The following is an 18,825-nucleotide window of genomic DNA, read 5'->3' as shown; positions in this document are numbered from 1 at the left end:
ACTTAAGAGGCTGAGGCAGGTGGATTGCTTAAAGCAGGAGTTTGAGGTTGCTGTGAGCTAGGCTGGTGGCACTGTAGTCTTAGCAAGAGCAAGACCTGTCTCTAAAAATGAAACAAAAAATTTACATTAAAAAAAATAGGCTCAGCGCCTGTAGCTCAGTGGTAAGAGTGTCAGCCACATACACCGGAGCAGGTGGGTTTGAATCCAGCCCAGGCCTGCCAAACGACGACAGCTACAACCAAAACATAGCCTGTGGTGGACTCTGTGTCAGGGATGGAACTGTCTCTTGGCAGGACCTCTGGGGGTTGGAGGGAAGGAGGGATGACCCAGGCATTCCCAGGTTGACAGGGAATTGACAGGGAAAAAGCTATAGAAGAAAAGAGGGGTAAGAGTCAGTGCCAGCTACTTGGGAGGCTGAGGCAAGAGAATCGCTTAAGCCCAAGAATTTGAGGTTGCTGTGAGCTGTGATGCCCCGGTGTTCTACCAAGGGCAACTGAGACTCTCAAAAAAAAAAAAAAAAAAACATAGATACATGTTTGCACCCCAAGAATCAGGAAGCCCAGATAATCCCAAACAGGACTTTTAAAAAAGGGTAGATAGGCTCAGTGCCCATAGCTCTGTGGTTAGAGTTGTGATACCACAGCACGCTACCAAGGGTGACAAACTGAAACTCTGTCTCTTAAAAAGAAAAACTTTTTTTTTTTGAGCCTAGCCAGAAGGGAGTGGGGAGGTACAGTGCCGCAAGGTTCCCAGTGTCCTGTGTGTCAATCTTAACTTTACAAAAGAATGGATTCTAGCAGATAAAAAACAAAACTCCGTTCAACTACTGGACTCACTAAGAAGGTTGGAGAGCAGCTTTAAAAAAAGATGGGTAGGGGGAATAACGTTTAAGCAATTACAAGCGTTCTAAATTCTACCTCAGAACTAGAATGTTGGTATGAAGGTACCAAATTGCCACACAAAAGTGTACTCTGGGCCTTCTCTCCTGCCTCGCTCCAATTAGCCAAAGCTTGGTCACATGGTGCGGGTGGGGTGGAGCACTGGGAAAGCCAGCAGCCAGTGGGAGGTGGGCCTTATATTCTATCTTGATTTGTGGTGGGGTGTTCACAAGGATGGGAAGGGGGGGTGATTACAGTTGTGAGCGACCACACTTTGCCTGTTTATTTTTTTTTTTTTGGTAACATTTATATTGAGATACGGTTCACATACTATACAATTTACCCATCCAGAGTATACAGTATTTTAGCCAGATGTGGCAGCTCATGCCTGTAAATCCTAGCACTTTGTGAGGCTGAGGCAGGAGGATGGCTTGAGACCATCTGGGCAACTTAGTAAGACTACATCTCTACAAAAACTATAAAACTTAGCTGGGCATAGTGGCACATGAAGTCCCAACTACTCAGAAGGTTTAGGCCAGAGGGATGCTTGAGCCCAGGACCGATACTGCAAAGCAAGCACAATTCCTCTGTCACCTACTCACCACCCTACCCCACCCCCTGCCCTGTTTTGTGGCCTTACCCTAAACAGTCTGACTCCTAGGCTCTGGCCTCATTTCCTCTATAGACTATTCTAAATCTCGGCACTGGATGGTGCTCAGTTGCCTTGCCACCTGACTCTTACCCCTCTTTTCTTCTATAGCTTTTTCCCTGTCAACCTGGGAATGCCTGGGTCATCCCTCCTTCCCTCCAACCCCCAGAGGTCCTGCCAAGAGACAGCTCCATCCCTGACACAGAGTCCCTAGCCTGATTTGCCTTCCCTCAGTGTGGGTGGGGCCAAGGGAACCAATCATAGCAGATCAAGCAAACCCCCATGCTGGCAGGAGCTTCCCTATAGGGCTAGTTGGGGTAGGAGTTTGAGGACACTGCAGCTCTGAAGGCCCAGAGAAAGGGTAGAGGCATTGGAGTGGAAGAAGGGCAAAGTGGAAGAGCTGGTAGGAAGAACTTAAGAAATGTACTGCATTTCCTTCTGAGCTGCTTCTAACCCAGATCCTAAATGATCATATGGAATACACATTCAGGTTTCTGGGTCCTTGCTGTGGCCCAAAGGTGTTTTATTTCACCTTCACAATTGTCAGCCTTATTTAGGGAAAATGCCAGTGAATCAAAATCAGTCCTGAGTGTGGTAGTCAAAATAGGGACTCACTAGTAAGGCCTTGACCATATCAAATGCTTCCACACCTGTTACTCATCAGAGTCCCACTGGACTAATTCCACAAGCAAGGGAAATGAAACCCTGCTTGATAATCTGCACCAGTTATAAATCATCTGGTGAGCAGCTGAAGTGGGCCTGGGTCTCCAGCCTGCCAAGTAAAAGGGCTTCTGACTGCACACCCTCTGAGAAGAGGCTGATGAAATCATCCTGGTCTACTGAATCCCCTGGCCTAGAAGGGGATCTAAGTCACACTTGACTCCTGCTACCTTTCCCCCAGTCTATGATCCTCATGCTAACAAGATTCTTGGTGTGTTGTAAGACACATAGTATCAGAGAGCTCCTTCCTCCATTTCAGCCAGGAAAACCCCTCCTCCTTCCCTGTTCACATCTCTAGCAATTGCCAAACACATACAGGTCATATAATCAAACTCCTGTGTTTTATTTCTGTAGAAAGTCCCAGCCCTATCTCCTCCAGACCCCATCTCCAGGGCTACCGGAAGGTGGAGAAGCTCTGGGTGCCAGTGCAGGAGGCATAGGGCACACCCCGAGAGCGAATCTGCAGTGTGTGGAAGGTGAGGGGTGGGTTGGGGCCTGAACAGCCTGGATTAAGGGACTCAGTGTGAGGCTCCATCACAGTCACAGGGACTGCATAGGACAGCATCTGAGGCCGGTCATCACGGCGTCTCAGCGTGCCCTTGCCCAAGAGGTGCAAGATGCAGGAGAAGACATCAGTGCTGCTGCAGGCAGACCCCCTACCAAGGCTGTTGACCAAACCCCTGGAAGGACATGGACCCTTCTGCCAAGCCTCCAGCACCTGGTATGGGAGAGGAAAGGGTAACAGTAGGTCAGAGGCACCAAGCTTACCCACCTCTATAGCTTCTATTCAATCACAAGCTGCTAGGACAGACCCCAAGGACATTAAGAGCACCCTGATCTCACTCATACCCACAGGCTGCAAAATGAACCACATACTTTAAATGTGGACCCACCTCCTCCTATGGACCGCTCTTGCTCCCTCTGACCCCCACCTCCCCAACAAGGCCTCCTAACCTACTGTGCCTATCCCCACCTACCAAACAGACGAGCTGGTCAATGTGCAACCCCTCTTCCCCATGAGCTTTGAGGATTCGGACAATGAGACAGTTCAGAAGGTTCCGTCTCTTCTCCAAGTTCCGGCCTTCTTCATCCTCAGCTTTCAGGTATGTCTGAGGTGGGATGAGCCACACATTGCCCCTCCTTGGCCTGGGTTCCTCGCTGCCATCTCGAATCTTGAGCACCCCTGAAATAAATGCTGATTGCTCCGTGGATGCCCATGAGAAGCCTAACCCCAGCTCAGAGCAGAGGGCCCTCTGACTAAGTGCCTACCCCCTGGTACATCCTTTGGCTCATGAAGGTCCAGGGGGCCTCTTGAAGAGGTGAGAGGTGCAATCGCCTGATTCAGCATGTCTGGAGAGAGCCCTGAGAGTGCCAGCAGACTCTCCACAGAGACCACCTTAAGAGATGATGGAAAACATTCAGGATCCCCAAAAAAGTGGAGCAGAGAGATGGAGGGGAGAATAGGGAGGTGAGGGTTAGGGAAGAACAGTGAGGGACAAAGTGCAAAAAGGCAGAAAGGCTGGGCCACCTTCAGATCATTGAGATACAGTAGCAGCCACATCTGCACAGTGGACACATGCAGGGTCTGGTCCCCAAACTGCAGCTCAGCCCGGCCCAGCCACGTCCACTGCAGTCGCCTCTGTGAGCCTTGCTCTAAGGTAGGGTGTCTCTGACCTGGAGAAGAACCAGGGTAGAGGAGAAGACAAGAGGCAGGGAAAGGAGGTAGTTAACAGTCAGGGATTGGGATAAGGTCACATCATCGGTCAGGCTCACCCCTTATCTCTGCAGTGTGTGCAGCCCCAGCATTTACAGACATTGTGGCTAATGGTCTGAGCTTCCAGATCTCAGCTTTCTCTGTGCATACCTCCTTGGCAGGCCTAAAGAACCTGGAAGCCACCCTGGGCTTAGGCTTTTGTTAGTAAGACTCTGATCAGTGCCTTTGAGGATTGCCTTGTTTTATTTTTTAGGGAGACAAAATCATGAAGGGATGAAGGAACTGGGGTTCTCATCAAACTGGAAAATGATGAGAGAGGGAACAGTACTCTGTTAGTCTGGGAGTCCCCTTAGGGCGGGGTCTGAGTCTCTTCCCCCTTCTTTCTTGCTACCCAGCCAAAGATCAACACCCAGTGGGGATTTAGGTTACAGGTGACTGACCAGAAGAAGCCAGACATCTGCCAAGGGAAAGCACTTTCTGGTGGCCTTGGGTGCATCCTGCCTCCATCCTCTCCATTACCCACAAAGAGATTCCTGGGTCTTAGTTAAGGATAGAAAAGGCAACCATCTGGGGATCTGGTGTCAGATAGTACTTGGCACCATCTTTAATCTACCATCCTTTTCACATCAAAGCTCCCAGCCCAGGGTCTACCCACAATACCATGTCCATTCCCAGTAGCCCATCTGCTCCCCAGTCCCTTCTGTCTGGCTGCTCACTCTTGCTGTAGAAGTTGGAGTATCGGTTCAAAGTGCCCCTTAGGTAGGGGGGCAGGCAAGTTCTTGGGTTCAGTGTGTGGCAGATTGAGGCAATAGGCCAGCAGCGTGGGGACAGGACGAGCACAGACACTTCTGGCATTGCCCCTTCGTAGTAGAGGTCCTCATTCTCCTCCTCCTCTTCTCCCTCCACCACGCCCATCGCCGCTGCTACCCCAGCTTCCTCATCCTTCTCGCTCTCATGCTCCTCGCCGCTGGCCTCCTGGCCCACCTGGAGGGGCATAAAGTTCCCAGGTGCCATGGCCTCCTCCTCCTCCTCCAGTCTGCTCTTCCTCCCTTCCTTCCTATCTACCCATTTGCTCATCCCTTCCAAGGTACCCACTTGTATTTTCTTCTCTGTATCCTCCAACTTTAGGAGTTCCTGATCGAGCCGCTGGAGCTGATAGACATGGAACTGGCGCTGCAGCTCCTCAGAGGTGCTCAGGCTCCGTAACATCTGCTGGGGCAGGCGGTTGGGGAAGCAGGGACCAATCTGCTCCAGCACAGCTCCTTCCAGCCAGCTCGAGCCCACACCCAGGAGACGGTCTGCCATGTAGTGCCTGCAGCATGCAGCCCGGGCCAAGGCTTAGTGTGGGTGCCAGTTTGGCTCAGTCTCCCGCTTCAGGGCTCCAGCCTGCCTATATCCCGGACACTAGGCCCCATGAGCTGACCCTGCCCCTGCCCCTGCCACTCTGCCCCCCAACCCAGCTGCTCCCATTATCCAGGTCCACACTTACTGGTAGTAATGCTCAAAGGTGGTGGCTATCTCCAGGCCACAGAATATGAGAACTGCTTCTAGGCAGCGCTGCAGTTGAGCCAGCATCTCCATTCCCCGAGCTCCACCAATCCGGCTGCCCTGAATCCGCTGGTCGATGTGCCGGGCAAACTGCTCACTCACCTGGGCATCAACAGAGCATAGGAAAACCGTGAACAAGCACACACAGAACAGGTGAGTGGGAGCAGTGAGGAGGGTCTGCAAAGTAGATGTGAATGGCTGGCAGCTGTCTAAGTTGGTCAACGCTTTTTTTTTTTTTTTCTATTTACTTTTTTTTGAGACAGAGCCTCAAGCTGTCACCCTCGATAGAGTGCTCACAGCTCACAGCAACCTCCAACTCCTGGGCTCAAGCGAGTCTCCTGCCTCCGCCTCCCAAGTAGCTGAGAATACAGGCGCCGACCACAATGTCTGGCTATTTTTTGGTTGCAGCCGTCATTGTTGTTTGGCAGGCCCAGGCTGGATTAGAACCCACCAGCTCAGGTGTTATGTGGCTGGTGCCTTAGCTGCTTGAGCCACAGGCACCGAGCCTTCTATTTACTTTTTATTTCTAAATAATCATGGGGTACAAGTACAATTTAGCTATATTGATATATTGCATTGTGATGAAGTTCAGACTAGCATATACATCACTGAAGCAAGGCATGTTGTACCCAGCTGTTAGTATTTTATACAATCATTAACATTTGTGCACGTTAGCAATATTAACAATATGGAAACTTTTTTCACATTAACTGGGTCTAAAAATTAAGCTAATAAAAATCATTTAAAATGAGAAAAGAATGCTGAGTGTGGTGGCTCACGCCTGTAATCCTAGCACTCTGGGAGGTGAGTGAGGAATTCCTTGAATGCCTGAGCTCAGGAATTCAGACAAGCCTGAGCAAGAGCTAGACCCTGTCTCTAAAAAAATAGCCAGCTGTTGTAGCGCCTGCAGTCCCAGCTACTTGGGAGGCTGAGGCAAGAGAATCACTTGAGCCCAAAAGTTTGAGGTTGCTGTGAGCTGTGATGCCATAGTACTCTACCGTCTGTCTCAAAAATAAATAAATAAATAAAATGAGAAAGGAACTTATGTGTATGAATATATCGCTCTGCGGTGTTACTAGTAAAATAGGACTAGAAGTGATTCAAGTAGCCAGGGCTTCATGCTCCTGCCGCACTGTCCCTTGCTTACGGGGTACTTATCACATTTTAGTTTGTTGTTTGTTTAATTGCATCTTCTCCAGAAGACTGTAAACTTTAAAGGGGAGGGGCTTTGCCTATCTTGATAGCCATTCTATCTTGAGCTCTTATCACAGTGCCTGACACATTTTAAGTGCTCATTAAATATTTGTTGAAAGAATGGGAATGGTGGCCAGCCCCATATGCCGGAGGTGGAGGTGGAGGGTTCAAACCCACCCCAGCCAAAAACTGCAAAAAAAAAGAATGGGAATGGTGAAATAAATCACAGTATATCCCTACATGGTATTTGCGCAAAAATAAAAAAAGAGGACAAATACCAACACTGAAAAAGGCTTCTAATGTAACAGTCAAAAGAAAAATAGGGGGCGGCGCCTGTGGCTCAGTCGGTAGGGTGCCGGCCCCATATACCGAGGGTGGGGGGATCAAACCCGGCCCCGGCCAAACTGCAACCAAAAAAATAGCCGGGCGTTGGGGCGGGCGCCTGTAGTCCCAGCTACTCGGGAGGCTGAGGCAAGAGAATCGCTTGGGCCCAGGAGTTGGAAGTTGCTGTGAGCTGTGTGAGGCCACGGCACCCTACCGAGGGCCATAAAAGTGAGATTCTGTCTCTACAAAAAAAAAAAAAAAAAGAAAAATAGGACAGAGTATTGTAGCTACTTGTAAGTAAACTATTAAAGCATGCTAATCACAAAGATATACATATTAGGATGGTTCACTGCAGGCCACTATTTTTTTTTCTTTCTTTTTTTTTTTTTTGTGGTTTTTGGCCGGGGCTGGCCTGCCACCTCCGGCATATGGGACCGGCGCCCTACTCCTTGAGCCACAGGTGCTGCCCCACTGTTTTTTTTTCTTTTTTCTCTTTTTCAAGTTTTTGATAGCATGGCCATATACAAACATATGCTCATCAGAAAATCGGAACGAAAGGATGAGGAAGGGAGAGTTTATGGAGAGAGACCCAGGAGTGAGGAGAGGGTGTTGGCTTACATGGGCAGCTCTGAGAAAAGGGAGCTTCAGTAAGGCCCCTGCACAGCCATTCTGCAGCGCCAGCAAGAAGGCTGCCCGTGGCCCAAACAGCTCAGAGCTTGACTTTTGCAGATTATTAAAGCGTTCACAATAGCGTGGCACAAAGTCATCGTCCCGCCAAGATGACGTCAGAAAATTGTTCACCTGGAAGGAAGGTGCAGGAGCATGAAGAGGCTGACACCCAACACACCACCGTCACAGTGTCCCTTCTCTCCACACCTGTTCCTGCCCACCTGCTCCTCCACCACAGAGCGCCAACAGCGGGTTAGGTTTCTCATAATGCTGCTTGGAAGGCCCCGAGTAGCCAAGGAGCTCCAGTCATGGCTTCTGTTTCTGCCCTCTGTAGAGACAGAGAAAGTGGCAGAAGCAAGGAGCAGCCCCTCGACTCCCACATCCCCATCCCAGGGTGAGCTCAGATGCCTTTCTTGACATGCTGCCACCCAAAATGATGTTCCTGGACAAGGGTGACACAAACCTGGAAGAACAGGCTAAGCACACAGGGAGGGGAAGGGCAAGGATAGACAGGAGCCTGCAGCATTCAAGAGGGGGCCCAGGCAAAGGCTCCTACCTACAGCTGCCACCTGAATCCTCAGTACTCACTGGGTCGAGGAGTGGCCACCACCGGAGGGGACGCCTCGCAGGGCTCAACATGCACTAACAGGTGCGTGAGGCGGCGCACCCGTGAGGAGAAGGCTGCTGCGCGGCTCTGGGGGTTGTGTGCAGCTTCACGACACTCCAAATACTGGTCCAGCAGCCAGCCCAAGGGGCTGATGCCATCCTCATCTAGAGATTGAGACAAACAAACCAAGGCATAGTATGTCTTCAGTGGGAGAGGTGAAGCTGGCTGGGAATGCAGAGGAATAGCCACTGGATAGTGATAGGTGGGGGTTGTCAAGGGCCCTCTTGATCTTACAGTGTCAGCTGGTACTTGGGAGAAATGGAGAAGGGGGCAATCACTAGGCTGTGGGAAGAGGATACTAGGGTTATGAATGTAAGGCAAGGGTCAAGAACATAACCTGGGTGATTCTAAGTTAGGGCAAGGAACAGATTAGTGGGGCCAAGCAATGGGAAGGTAAAGAGACCAGGTGCCAGGATGGTTACCAGGGGAGGTGATGTTCTGCACCAGGGGGCTGACCAGAGCCTCCCAGCAGGTCTTGCCCAGAGCTCGGGCGGCCTCGTCATCAGGAAGGAAGCAATCGGCAAAATTCTGCTCCTGGCGCAGAGCCCCATTGAGTCTGGGGATGTGGATGGGAGAAGAAATTTGTCAGAGGCTTGACGCATAAGTTACCTGAGTAACTGGCCTAAGATTGCCAGAGGGCCCCTAGCATCCAGAATGAAGCCCTGCCCTGCGCTAACTGGTTATGTCATTCTCAGCCTGCCAGAGAAATCTGTTCTCTTTATCCTTCCTTCCCCTCCCAACACCTCAGAACACTCCGCCTCACCTAGAGTGTTAAACGTCCATCTTACAGCCTCCAGAGACCCTTGCCTGGCAGCCACCTTTCCTACAGATACAGGCACATAGACTTTTACACACCTAGAACTCAGGTGCAGGAGACTCCTGCGGTCCTCTGCCATGTCCTGACTCCAGGCCTGTGCCCGAACCATGTAGAAGAGGCGGGTATGACGGCACAACTGCTCCCGAAACACTGGCCAGAATGTGGGCTTGGGGCCCAAGATCTCCAACCCCCGAATGCGCGTATCAATGCCGCCCTGAAACACACACAAGCCTGTTTTCACTTGCTACATACCATCCTCATGATGACCTGGGGTCATCTACGTCCTTGAGCCTCATCCCTGGAACTGCCCAAGAACCAGGACCATACCTCACACCCCTGGCCCCACCTGCTGGCAGCGCTTTATGCGGATCTGGAAGATGGGCCAGAAGTGGTTCAGGTTCTCCAGGAGGATCACCCGGCTGGCGGAGGGCATCACATTCACCTGGCAGGGGTAGAGAAAGCTCTCACCTCCACACTTGTGGATAGGAGTACTGAGAACACCCCAGTCCCCTTGCTGTGCCCCTCCCTTCCCCAGTCCCAGGACGTGTAGGGTCCTAATCAAGGGAGGGGTCTTAATGCCGCCCCTGCCATTCAGGTTCTGGCCACATAGGCACAGGAATAAAGGATTCTGTGGAGCTCAAAACAGGTGTTTAGGGTTAGGAGTCTGGACAGGAGGCAGATCCCGTGAGGGGTGGTTTCATCACACAGGGGCCCCTACCGAGTTGAGTTCTGTGTTAAGAGAGTTGATGCTGTCACCCCCATACACCACTACCCGGGCTGGCATGTAGCTTGCGTCCTCACTGGCTACCAGCAGAGTCAACAGCCTGGGAGTGGAGAGAAGGAATCAGTCAGAACTAGAAACTGTCATGTCCTTTCAGACAAAGCCCAGGGAGGGTGCTTCCCCAAAGGCAAATACAGGGAAGTCACGAAAAAGCTTAGGTATGTGGCTAGTGAATGTGTGGGAGTGCCTTCACCTGACGAGGACACCCTGGCGCATGTACAGGGTGATGTAGTGGGAGCCAGTGCTGCCGTTGGACTCCCAGTAGGTCTTGGGGTTGCGGTCCGTCAGCTTGCTGGCCCGGTGCGGGTTGGAGGACACCTCCACCTTCTCCCAGCACTTGTCCTCCTTCACTTCCACACTGGAGCCTGGAGACAAGTGGGAAAGCGTGGAGGTCACAGGCTGGTAGGGTGTAGAGGGGAAACAGACCTTGGGGTGGAGATAGGGAGCAATGGGGAAACAGGCACAAACCCTGGCAAAGATATCTGAGGAACACATCAAAGAAAGGGATGTTGATGGGCCGGTGGGTTCGTCTGTGGTCTTCGATCTGGCCTAGCACCATCTGCAGCCGGAACATCAGAGAGAAGATGCACAGGGAGAAGGGAAGGACACGGATAGATAGAGAAACACGTGGAAGGAAGACCAGGCAGTGGTGGAACTTCCTCCATAACACCAGCAGAGCAGGCCCAGATGAGGAGGAGTGGTGGCGAATGAATACCCCAGGCTTGCTAGTGTCACCTGCTGTTCCCAGCTGCAGCAACATGGCCCCTTCCCTGCCACTGATTAGGTTGAAGATTCTGATGTAGCTCCGAGCCCACAAGCTTCACCCTGCCCTTCCTCCTGACCTGGATGCAGCCTCCAAGGATGTTGGTTGTGAGTTTCCGGTAGAGGTGTGCATGCTTCTCACACTTGAACACCATGTCCCGCAGCTCCTGGGCCAGCTCCAGCTTCCCCAGGTGCTTTTCCAGGGCCTTGGAGATGGCATCTCGGGCTCCCAGCTGATTCAGCACCACAGCGTAGTCCCTGCTCACCGATGTCAGGCGGTGCAGGAAAAAAATAAGTTCCTGGAGCACCTGGGGTGGGGAGGTAAAGGGGGAACAGGGCATGGGCCATAAGGGTATCTGCTGTAGAATATACCCAGGATGCTGCAGTGAATAAGGTAGAGTGAGGAAGTAAAAAGATAGGGATATTGTTTCTGGTCCCTATCTTAAACATGGTTATTACTGTTAAAGTGTAAGCCTTTTTAATTTTGTGAAGGAAAAAAGTGGAAGCCTAATGAACACATGTATCTATGAAAATAAAAAAAAAAAAAAAGAAAGAAAAAGATAGGGATAAAGGAGACACAAGAGCCAGGTGGAGTTATAAAACCAAAGACAAACTGAAAAGCAAGAGCCAAGAAATGCCTTGCCACCTGGGGTTTTAGACTACTGAGTCTGTTGGCAACAGTTGCAAAGAACATCCCTGGGTTCTTTCATTCAAGCCCAGCTGTCCCAAGAACCAGTTGTGGTTTGGGAGGCTGAGGTGGGTGTATTGCACGAGCTCACAAGTTTAAGACCAGTCTGAGCTAGAGCGAGACCCCCATCTCTAAAAATAGCTGGGTGTTGTGGCCGACACCTGTAGTCCCAGCTACTCAGCAGGCTGAGGCAAGAGAAATCACTTGAGCCCAAGAACTAGAGGTTGCTGTGAGCTATGATGATGACACCAGGGCAATCTACCAGGGGCGACAAAGTGAGACTCTGACTCAAAAAAAAAAAAAAAAAAAAAAAAAAAGGCTAGGTGCAGTGGCTCATGCCTGTAATCCCAGGATTTGGGAGGCCGAGGCGGATGGATTGCCTGAGCTCACAGGTTCATGACCAGCCTGAGCCAGAGCAAGACTTCGTCTCTAAAAATAGCTGGGTGTTATGGCAGGCACCTGTAGTCCCAGCTACTTAGGAGGCTGAGGCAAGAGAATGGCTTAAGCCCGATAGTTTGAGGTTCCTGTGAGCTATAATGCCACAGCACTCTACTGAGGGTGACAAAATAAGACTCTGTCTAAAAAAAAAAGAGGCTCAGCGCCTGTGGCTCAAGCAGCTAAGGCGCCAGCCACATATACCTGAGCTGGCAGGTTCGAATCCAGCCTGGGCCCGCCAAACAATGACGGCTGCAACCAAAAAATAGTCGAGTGTTGTGGCGGACACCTGTAGTCCCAGCTATTTGGGAGGCAGAGACAGAAGAATTGCTTGAGCCCAGGAGTTAGAAGTTGCTGTGAGCTGTGATGCCACAGCACTCTACCCATGGTAAAAACTTGAGGCTCTGTCTCAAAAAAAAAAAAAAGAAAGAAAGAAAAAGAACCAGTTGTGGGGCTGCATTTTAAGATGTTCACACCCCCAAGCACGGACACTTGGATGGCTGGGGGGAGGACTGAGAGGGACTGGATTTGTGTCGGGGGCACTCAGTGAGTCCACTTCAGAAACCACTGCACGGCCATGACCCTAGTTCTCTGACCCCTTCTGAAGCCCTCTGTGACCTTGCAGGGGACTTCTGATATGTGACGGCCTCCCTCATCCCCTCTCCCATAGGCCTCACCAAAAGAGGAGCCATGGAGGCTCTTCATGTTATACATGTATGTATGTATATCTTCTTTTGTGTAATAAGTAGAGGATGGTAAGTAAGATCACATATTATATTTGCATAAAGGAATACAGGGAGAATACATAAGCAATTACTAAGAAGGAGTATGGGGGAACACTAGGAAAACAGATTCAAGTGAGAGTGAATTCTCAATCTATACCTGATTGTTTTGATTTGTGAGCTATGAGAATATATTACATATTAAAAAAAGTAAAATTCAATTTTAAAAGAAAAACTCAAACTAAGAGCACAAAGACTGTCATACCCTCCAGACCCTTGCCCAGGGTTCTACCTCACCAGTGGCTGCCTTATGTCCTCTCCCTCCCAGCATCTCCCCAGAGCAGGGCAGGGATACCTCTCTGTCAGTGTTTGGGGACCGCAGGCAGGTCATGCAGGCATCCATGGCTTCATGCCAGGGGAGCAGCAGTGCCTCAGGGAAGTCCACCAACTTCATCAGGATTCTGGGGAATAGAGGCGAGAGGGCAGACAGATGTGCAGTCAGCCTCAGAGACCCCCTTTTTACACCCTCCCCCCTCCGCTTCTCACACCCCCTCACCTCAGAACAGCCAGGTGCAAGGCCCGATTAGTCTCTGAAGTGTCCAGGCTCTGCATCAGGACAAGGAAGGGCTGGGGCTGCCGCTGCAGTTGCAACAGGAATGGCCTGACCTTGCTCTCCTGGATCCCCTCTGAGCTGAGGGCTTGCTCCAGATCCAGGAGGACTTTCCCAGCAGGACCATAACCCTCCACCAGACGCTGCAGGGGAGTACTGGGGCTCTGAGAGAGGGGTTCTTTCACTACAGGGATGGGGAATCACAAGAGTTGGCCATTGTTAGTAATATGAAGGCTTAGAAAAGGATAGACGATTCCATAACTTTCAATATTTTTTCTAATTTCTCCTAAAAATGTTTTTAAATTCTTTTGTTCCCCTAAACTTTAGGTATGGAAATCTAACATCTCTAAATGTACTCACAAGGCAACTTTATGACAAATTTTATACCTTATGTTCATAAATAACAAAGTAGCTTTCTGTTTGCAAAGAGCAGAGCATTTTCCTACATTTAAAGGCATGTAGAAATTTGTCTCTACAATAGGAAAGTTAAATGTGAGGCTTTTTTAAGGCTTCAAAACTGTCTTGCAGTTTTCTTACTTTACATCCTCTTTCATTCTTGTAGGGAACACAATGTCTGCTTCTCCACTGGTTGCTTATCCCTAAGTTTCAGATTGTTCCTAAGGTGCCATATCTTCCAGATAGGACTGCATAAAATCAGCAGACATCTCTCCTGTGCTAATAAGGCCTTAAAGGCAAGTGTGCTCAGCTGCTGTGCCTGTCTGGCCACCCACCTTCCACTCTGGCTGGATCTTCTGATTTCTGAGCCTGGGCCTGGGGTTCCAAGAGGAGGACATCCTGCTGGGCTTCTAGAAGGGCTGAGTGGGCCTCAGGCCCATACTTCCTATAGACACGGCAATTGATCAGGTCCCTGAGGGTGCTGTCATCAAGTCGCTGTGGTAGGGTCAGCAGAAGGTCCTGGGCCATCTCTATGGGCACGGCCAGTTCAGCCAGGATCTCATCATCCAGAATGTGCTGTCAGGGAGAAACTCTTACTGCAGGCAGCCCTGCCAGCACCAAGGCTCCATGGGACCCTAGGTAGGGTAGAGCTCTCTCCACACATACATCCTCTATCCTGATCCTCTCGTGGCTGGCAGCTGGCTCCTCCCAAACAATTCAGCAACATCTCCCACCTCTGAACATTCCAGACCTCTCCCTTCCCCAAATAGCCCCTTACGCTGCCTGACCTCCACTTTTCATCTTGAGCCTTTTTTTTTGTTTTGTTTTGTTTTTTGTTTTTTTTTTTTTTGTAGAGACAGAGTCTCACTTTATGGCCCTCGGTAGAGTGCCATGGCATCACACAGCTCACAGCAACCTCCACCTCCTGGGCTTAAGTGATTCTCTTGCCTCAGCCTCCCAAGTAGCTGGGACTACAGGCGCCCGCCACAACGCCCAGCTATTTTTTGGTTGCAGTTCAGCCGGGGCCGGGTTTGAACCCGCCACCCTCGGTATATGGGGCCGGCGCCTTACCACCTGAGCCACAGGCGCCGCCCCTCATCTTGAGCCTTCTAATGCTCTACAATACAGCCCTTGCAGTGGAGCCCTCCAACCTCTGAGTGTCTTCATGCTGGCTCTACCTCCCCATCGAGGTTCTCCTGGAGGATCTGGAGAACTTCCTGATGGTCAGGTCCATCCAGTTTCTTGATGAAAAAAAGGAGCTCCCACCACTCGGCCTGGGTCAGGTGTTCACTCTCCTCAGTGTCCTCATCCTCAGGCGGTACGTAAGGTACAGCATAGAGCTCTGTCATTGGCTTCCAGCGCCAGGAGGGCAGGACTGTGGAAATGGGCCATGGGACGCAGGCATGTCACTACCGACCCAGCCAACCATTGCTCTCCTGCTCAGAGCTGACCCCTGCTTCCTTTCTGAACTTACCTCCACTCAAGGCTCTACTGACCACTGCCCCCTGGTACTCATCAGCTGCGACCATGTCCTCAACAATGTCTTCCTCAAAACCCAAAATCTCCAGCATGTGCCAGTGTACCCAATAGGTGCGGCCTGTTGACTCCCATAACACCTGGAGACAGGGAACAAAAGTGAGGAAAGGAGAAGAGAGGAACCACTGGTTGTGGTCCAGAACGAGGTCTTAGCTCTCAGGGTGATGACCAAATAGCAAAACACTGGCAGTCTCTTAAACCTAGATATTCTCTGGCCCCTCTTACCTGCTGATACCCTTTCACCACCCCAGTCTTACTGAGGGTTTTCTCTTTGGCTGGGCTGCCAAAGCTCCCTGTATGGAAGCCCACCTATGCCCCACCCAATAGATCCCCAACAGCATCCCTCCACCGTGCAGCACTCACCTGCACAGGGGGCACGCCACTGTTGCTCTGACGGAATTCCCCTTCATCTCCGGCACTGATCTCCTCGTAATCATCCAACATCCGCACTCTCATCCCTGGCTGCAGCGTGTCCCGCACATACATGGCATAGGTATTGCCACTTGCAAACTCAGAGCGGGGGCGAAACCGCCTTGACCTCCTGACACTGGGCTGGGCCTGGGCAGGTTGAAGCCCTGAGCTCACATCTGCCAGCTGAGGCCGGAAAATGGAACAGGAGGGCCGTGCTGAGCTCCCTGGTCTACTTGAGGCCTGGTCCCAGCGCATGGTCTGCACTAGCTCTGAGATCAGAGTGCCCATAGCCATACTGAACTCTAGCTCCAGCCGACTCCTCTCCCCACTCAACTCGTCAGGAGCAGAGTTGTTCTGGGCTCCTAGTTCTGCAGCACTGTCGTTCAGCTGATCCAGGAGGGAGGTGACATGCAAATAGTGCTTCACTAGGGAGAAGAGCAGCCTTCCTGGGACCTGTGAGATACAACCTTTGGCTTACATCATTCATCTTGTCCCATCTTTGGCCCCTCTTTCCACACTGTCTTCCATAAACAGGTGCAAAGACCTGGTCTTTTATTTTTTTTGAGACAGAATCTCACTTTGTTGCCCTTGGCATCATAGCTCACAGCAACCTCAAACTCTTGGGCTCGAGTAATTCTCTTGTCTCAGCCTCCCAAGTAGCTGGGACTACAGGTGCCCACCACAACTCCCAGCTATTTTTTTTTAGAGATGGGGTCTCGCTCTTGCTCAGGCTGGTCTTGAACTCCTGAGCTCAGGCAATCCACCCACCTCGGCCTCCCAGAGTAGTAGGATTACAGGTGTGACCACCTTGTCCAGCCTCTGAAGACCAGATCTTTAAATCTTGTTCATAGCTGTCCCCATCTTGCACCCCCCACAGGATACCTGTGGCAGCTGAATGCCCTCGAAAGACATGGGATGTTCAGAAAGCGTGGCCTGTGCAAACAGTGCTAGCAGAGCACAGCGGCTGTCAAAATCCAGGTGTTTCTCAATGGCCTCTTGTTGGCTCAGTGACAGAAGGATCTGGGTCCGGGTCCCTGTAATCCACACCCCAATCAGTAACTGCTCCCTAACCTCACCATTCCTAGGCTTCTCTCCTAGTACTTCTATTCTTTCAATACAATCAGTCCTTTTGCTGCCACACAGTGGGAATGACTGATTTGCTGATTTGTTTCAAAAGCCAAAATTTACTATTCATACACACACACACACACACAATCTGTGATAGGCTAAACCTTTCCATTGCATAGAAAGCCAACTAATATGTGGTGCTTAAGGATTCAGTCTTTCCTCTTCCAGCAGATACCCACCTCCTAAAGTGGAGTCCCATTCCCACCTCCTGTCATCCAACCCGATAAGAAGGGCAACAGAATCATTTACGTACTGGTAAGGTCAGAGGCTTCTGCCACAGTGTTCTGTGAGTCCCTGAGCTGACCCAGCCCCTCTCCTGCTTTCCCTTCTTCCCCGCACGGCCCCTCACCAGCGTCATGGGAGGACAGGGCTTGTATCATCCGGCCGGCACTCCAGCGAATCTGATAATCGGGACTACTCAACATGTGCATGAGCAAGTCCAGGACCCTTGGGTCTTTGAATACCCCAGTGAGGGGCTCGATGCTAGCATAAGCGCTGAGCACATGGACAGTATGAAGCAGAGGGGCAGGAGGAATGGAGCCCACACACTCCTCTAACTGCCGAAGGGCTCTCTGGATCAGGGACTTCACGTCGGTTTCCATTTCCCCTAGCACAGATTTGTCTAGGGCCCCAGCCTCCCCTGTAGACTCCTGGGAGGGCCCGATGACCTGGCCATCCTCGCCCAGCATCTTGTGGCAGTTGGCATAGATCTCGTCATTGGACATCCATAGCAAGATGTGCTCAGCCTTGCAGTCCACTTGGCTGGATCCCCCTTCCCCATCATCCCCACGCCTGAGGATGAGCCAACGGATCTGGTACTCTGGATGCCCATTGTGGCCCACCCGTTGACGGATCAGCTCATCAGGATAGGCATGCAAACCAGGTCCCAGGGGCACCCTGAATTCCCTGTAGCGGAGTTCCCCCACCATCCTGGCACCTGGAACACACAGGAAAAGAACAGCTAGAGTGAGAGGAGAGGTCAGAAAATCAAGAACATCCAGCAGTTGGAGAAGCAACAACAGCTGTCGGGCTGGGTGGGATAAAAAGCAGGGCCCAGGAATTGCCTGCTACACACTGGGTGGCGCCAGGCCTAAGCAGAACACTGGGGTATTTGTTCTCAGAGCATACAAAATTTGGGGGCTAAAGGAAGGTCTCCAAGGCTCTGTAGCCTGGAGTAGATTAGTCTGAACAGTGGGAGGGGGACAGTGAGGGCAGGCAGCCTTGGAGTTACAAGTGAATCCCAAGGCTTTGACCCTGGGGCAGCAGCCCTGGGAATAGGGTGTGTGAAGTCCAGATGTGGGGGGTTTGGGAGGGAGATCCCTAATATGTGTGGGAAGGGGTGTTATCTCTAGGATCGCAGCACCGGAGTGTGAGGTGCAGAGTCAAGACCCAGAGTACTGGTGGGGGATTGCGAGCCCGGGCAGCGATGGGCTGAGGAAAGGCCGGGGCTGGAAGGGCCAGTGGGGTGCGGCAAGGCAAGAGGCTTGGGGAAAGCAAACCGAGACCCAAGAAGCTAGGGTGGGGGATGGAGGGGTGAGGGCTGGGGGGCGTGCAGTACGGTAGTGGGGGAGGGCCTAGGCCTAATAAACTAGAATGCCGAAGCACCACCGGACAGGAGGACAAGAGATGGGGTGAGTGGGCGGACAAGAATTCAGGGTAAGGGTAGGGGGCCGCGGCGGGGCTCTGGCCACCTCAGAAGTCCACCGGGTTCCTGGCGTGAGGCCCGTCCTTCGCAGAGCTAGCACAGAAGCTGGCGTCGATGCAGGTGAAGATTTGGGCCCCGCCTGTACCCCCCAGGGGTGGAGGCGGAGAGGAGGGAGGGGGTGTGCCTCCGCAGGTCTGGCGGGCAGGCAGGCAGGGGGTGTGGCGCGTGGGGACCCAGGACTCGGGGCGGGCCACTGTCACCACCGGTGCGTGGGTCGGAGGCCTTTGGGGCAGGGCGGAGCCTGGTCCCTGCCAGCTGTACCGCGAGCCCAGTTCTGGGGGCTCTGCTGCCCGCCCATGGCTACGCCTCATTTCCGCCGGACCCAGCGGAAAGCCGGGGGCCCTGCGAGCGCCGGGGCGGAGCTGCGGGTGCCACCGCGGCGGGGACGCGAGGCACCTCCTATGCACCGCCCTTTCCTCTTCCTTTTTATCCTCCCACCTAACGCCGGAAGTGCCTTTCTCGTTTCTTAAA

The 18,825-nt window shown here is 51.8% G+C and overlaps 1 protein-coding gene across 2 annotated transcripts; it reads right to left on the bottom strand.

Annotated features, from left to right (window-relative positions):
- Window positions 1–2,569: 2,569 nt before the first annotated feature.
- On the bottom strand, window positions 2,570–18,638 carry CUL7 (cullin 7). 2 transcript variants are annotated; one of them, XM_053600998.1, is made up of 26 exons: window positions 18,341–18,638; window positions 16,903–17,586; window positions 16,404–16,555; window positions 15,474–15,974; window positions 15,049–15,190; window positions 14,753–14,949; window positions 13,910–14,150; window positions 13,125–13,362; window positions 12,924–13,029; window positions 10,804–11,031; window positions 10,430–10,520; window positions 10,155–10,326; window positions 9,899–10,004; window positions 9,527–9,622; window positions 9,219–9,394; window positions 8,786–8,919; window positions 8,285–8,467; window positions 7,918–8,024; window positions 7,646–7,828; window positions 5,451–5,611; window positions 5,057–5,273; window positions 4,678–4,945; window positions 3,776–3,921; window positions 3,517–3,643; window positions 3,225–3,430; window positions 2,570–2,965 (listed from the first exon to the last, which is right to left on the bottom strand). In XM_053600998.1, exons 2-26 carry the CDS (start codon window positions 17,576–17,578, stop codon window positions 2,642–2,644), a joined length of 5,178 nt encoding a protein of 1,725 aa, XP_053456973.1. In that variant the 5' UTR covers window positions 17,579–17,586; window positions 18,341–18,638; the 3' UTR covers window positions 2,570–2,641. The 2 variants fall into 2 exon arrangements, with proteins under 2 accessions (XP_053456973.1, XP_053456974.1); XM_053600999.1 differs by having other exon boundaries at window positions 16,999–17,586; window positions 18,341–18,637.
- Between the last annotated feature and the right edge of the window lie 187 nt (window positions 18,639–18,825).

The sequence above is a fragment of the Nycticebus coucang genome, chromosome 9 (genome assembly GCF_027406575.1).
Source record: "Nycticebus coucang isolate mNycCou1 chromosome 9, mNycCou1.pri, whole genome shotgun sequence".
In the NCBI taxonomy this organism is placed as follows: Eukaryota; Metazoa; Chordata; class Mammalia; order Primates; family Lorisidae; genus Nycticebus; species Nycticebus coucang.
This window is presented reverse-complemented; position numbering and strand designations above follow the sequence as displayed.

Coding starts and splice junctions, on each gene's coding strand:
- CUL7 (XM_053600998.1), bottom strand. CDS start 17,578: ATGGTGGGGGAACTCCGCTACAGGGAATTCAGGGTGCCCCTGGGACCT. Junction 5,274..5,450: donor ACCTTTGAGCATTACTACCA/GTAAGTGTGGAC, acceptor TGCATGCTGCAG/GCACTACATGGCAGACCGTC. Junction 3,644..3,775: donor TGTATCTCAATGATCTGAAG/GTGGCCCAGCCT, acceptor TCATCTCTTAAG/GTGGTCTCTGTGGAGAGTCT.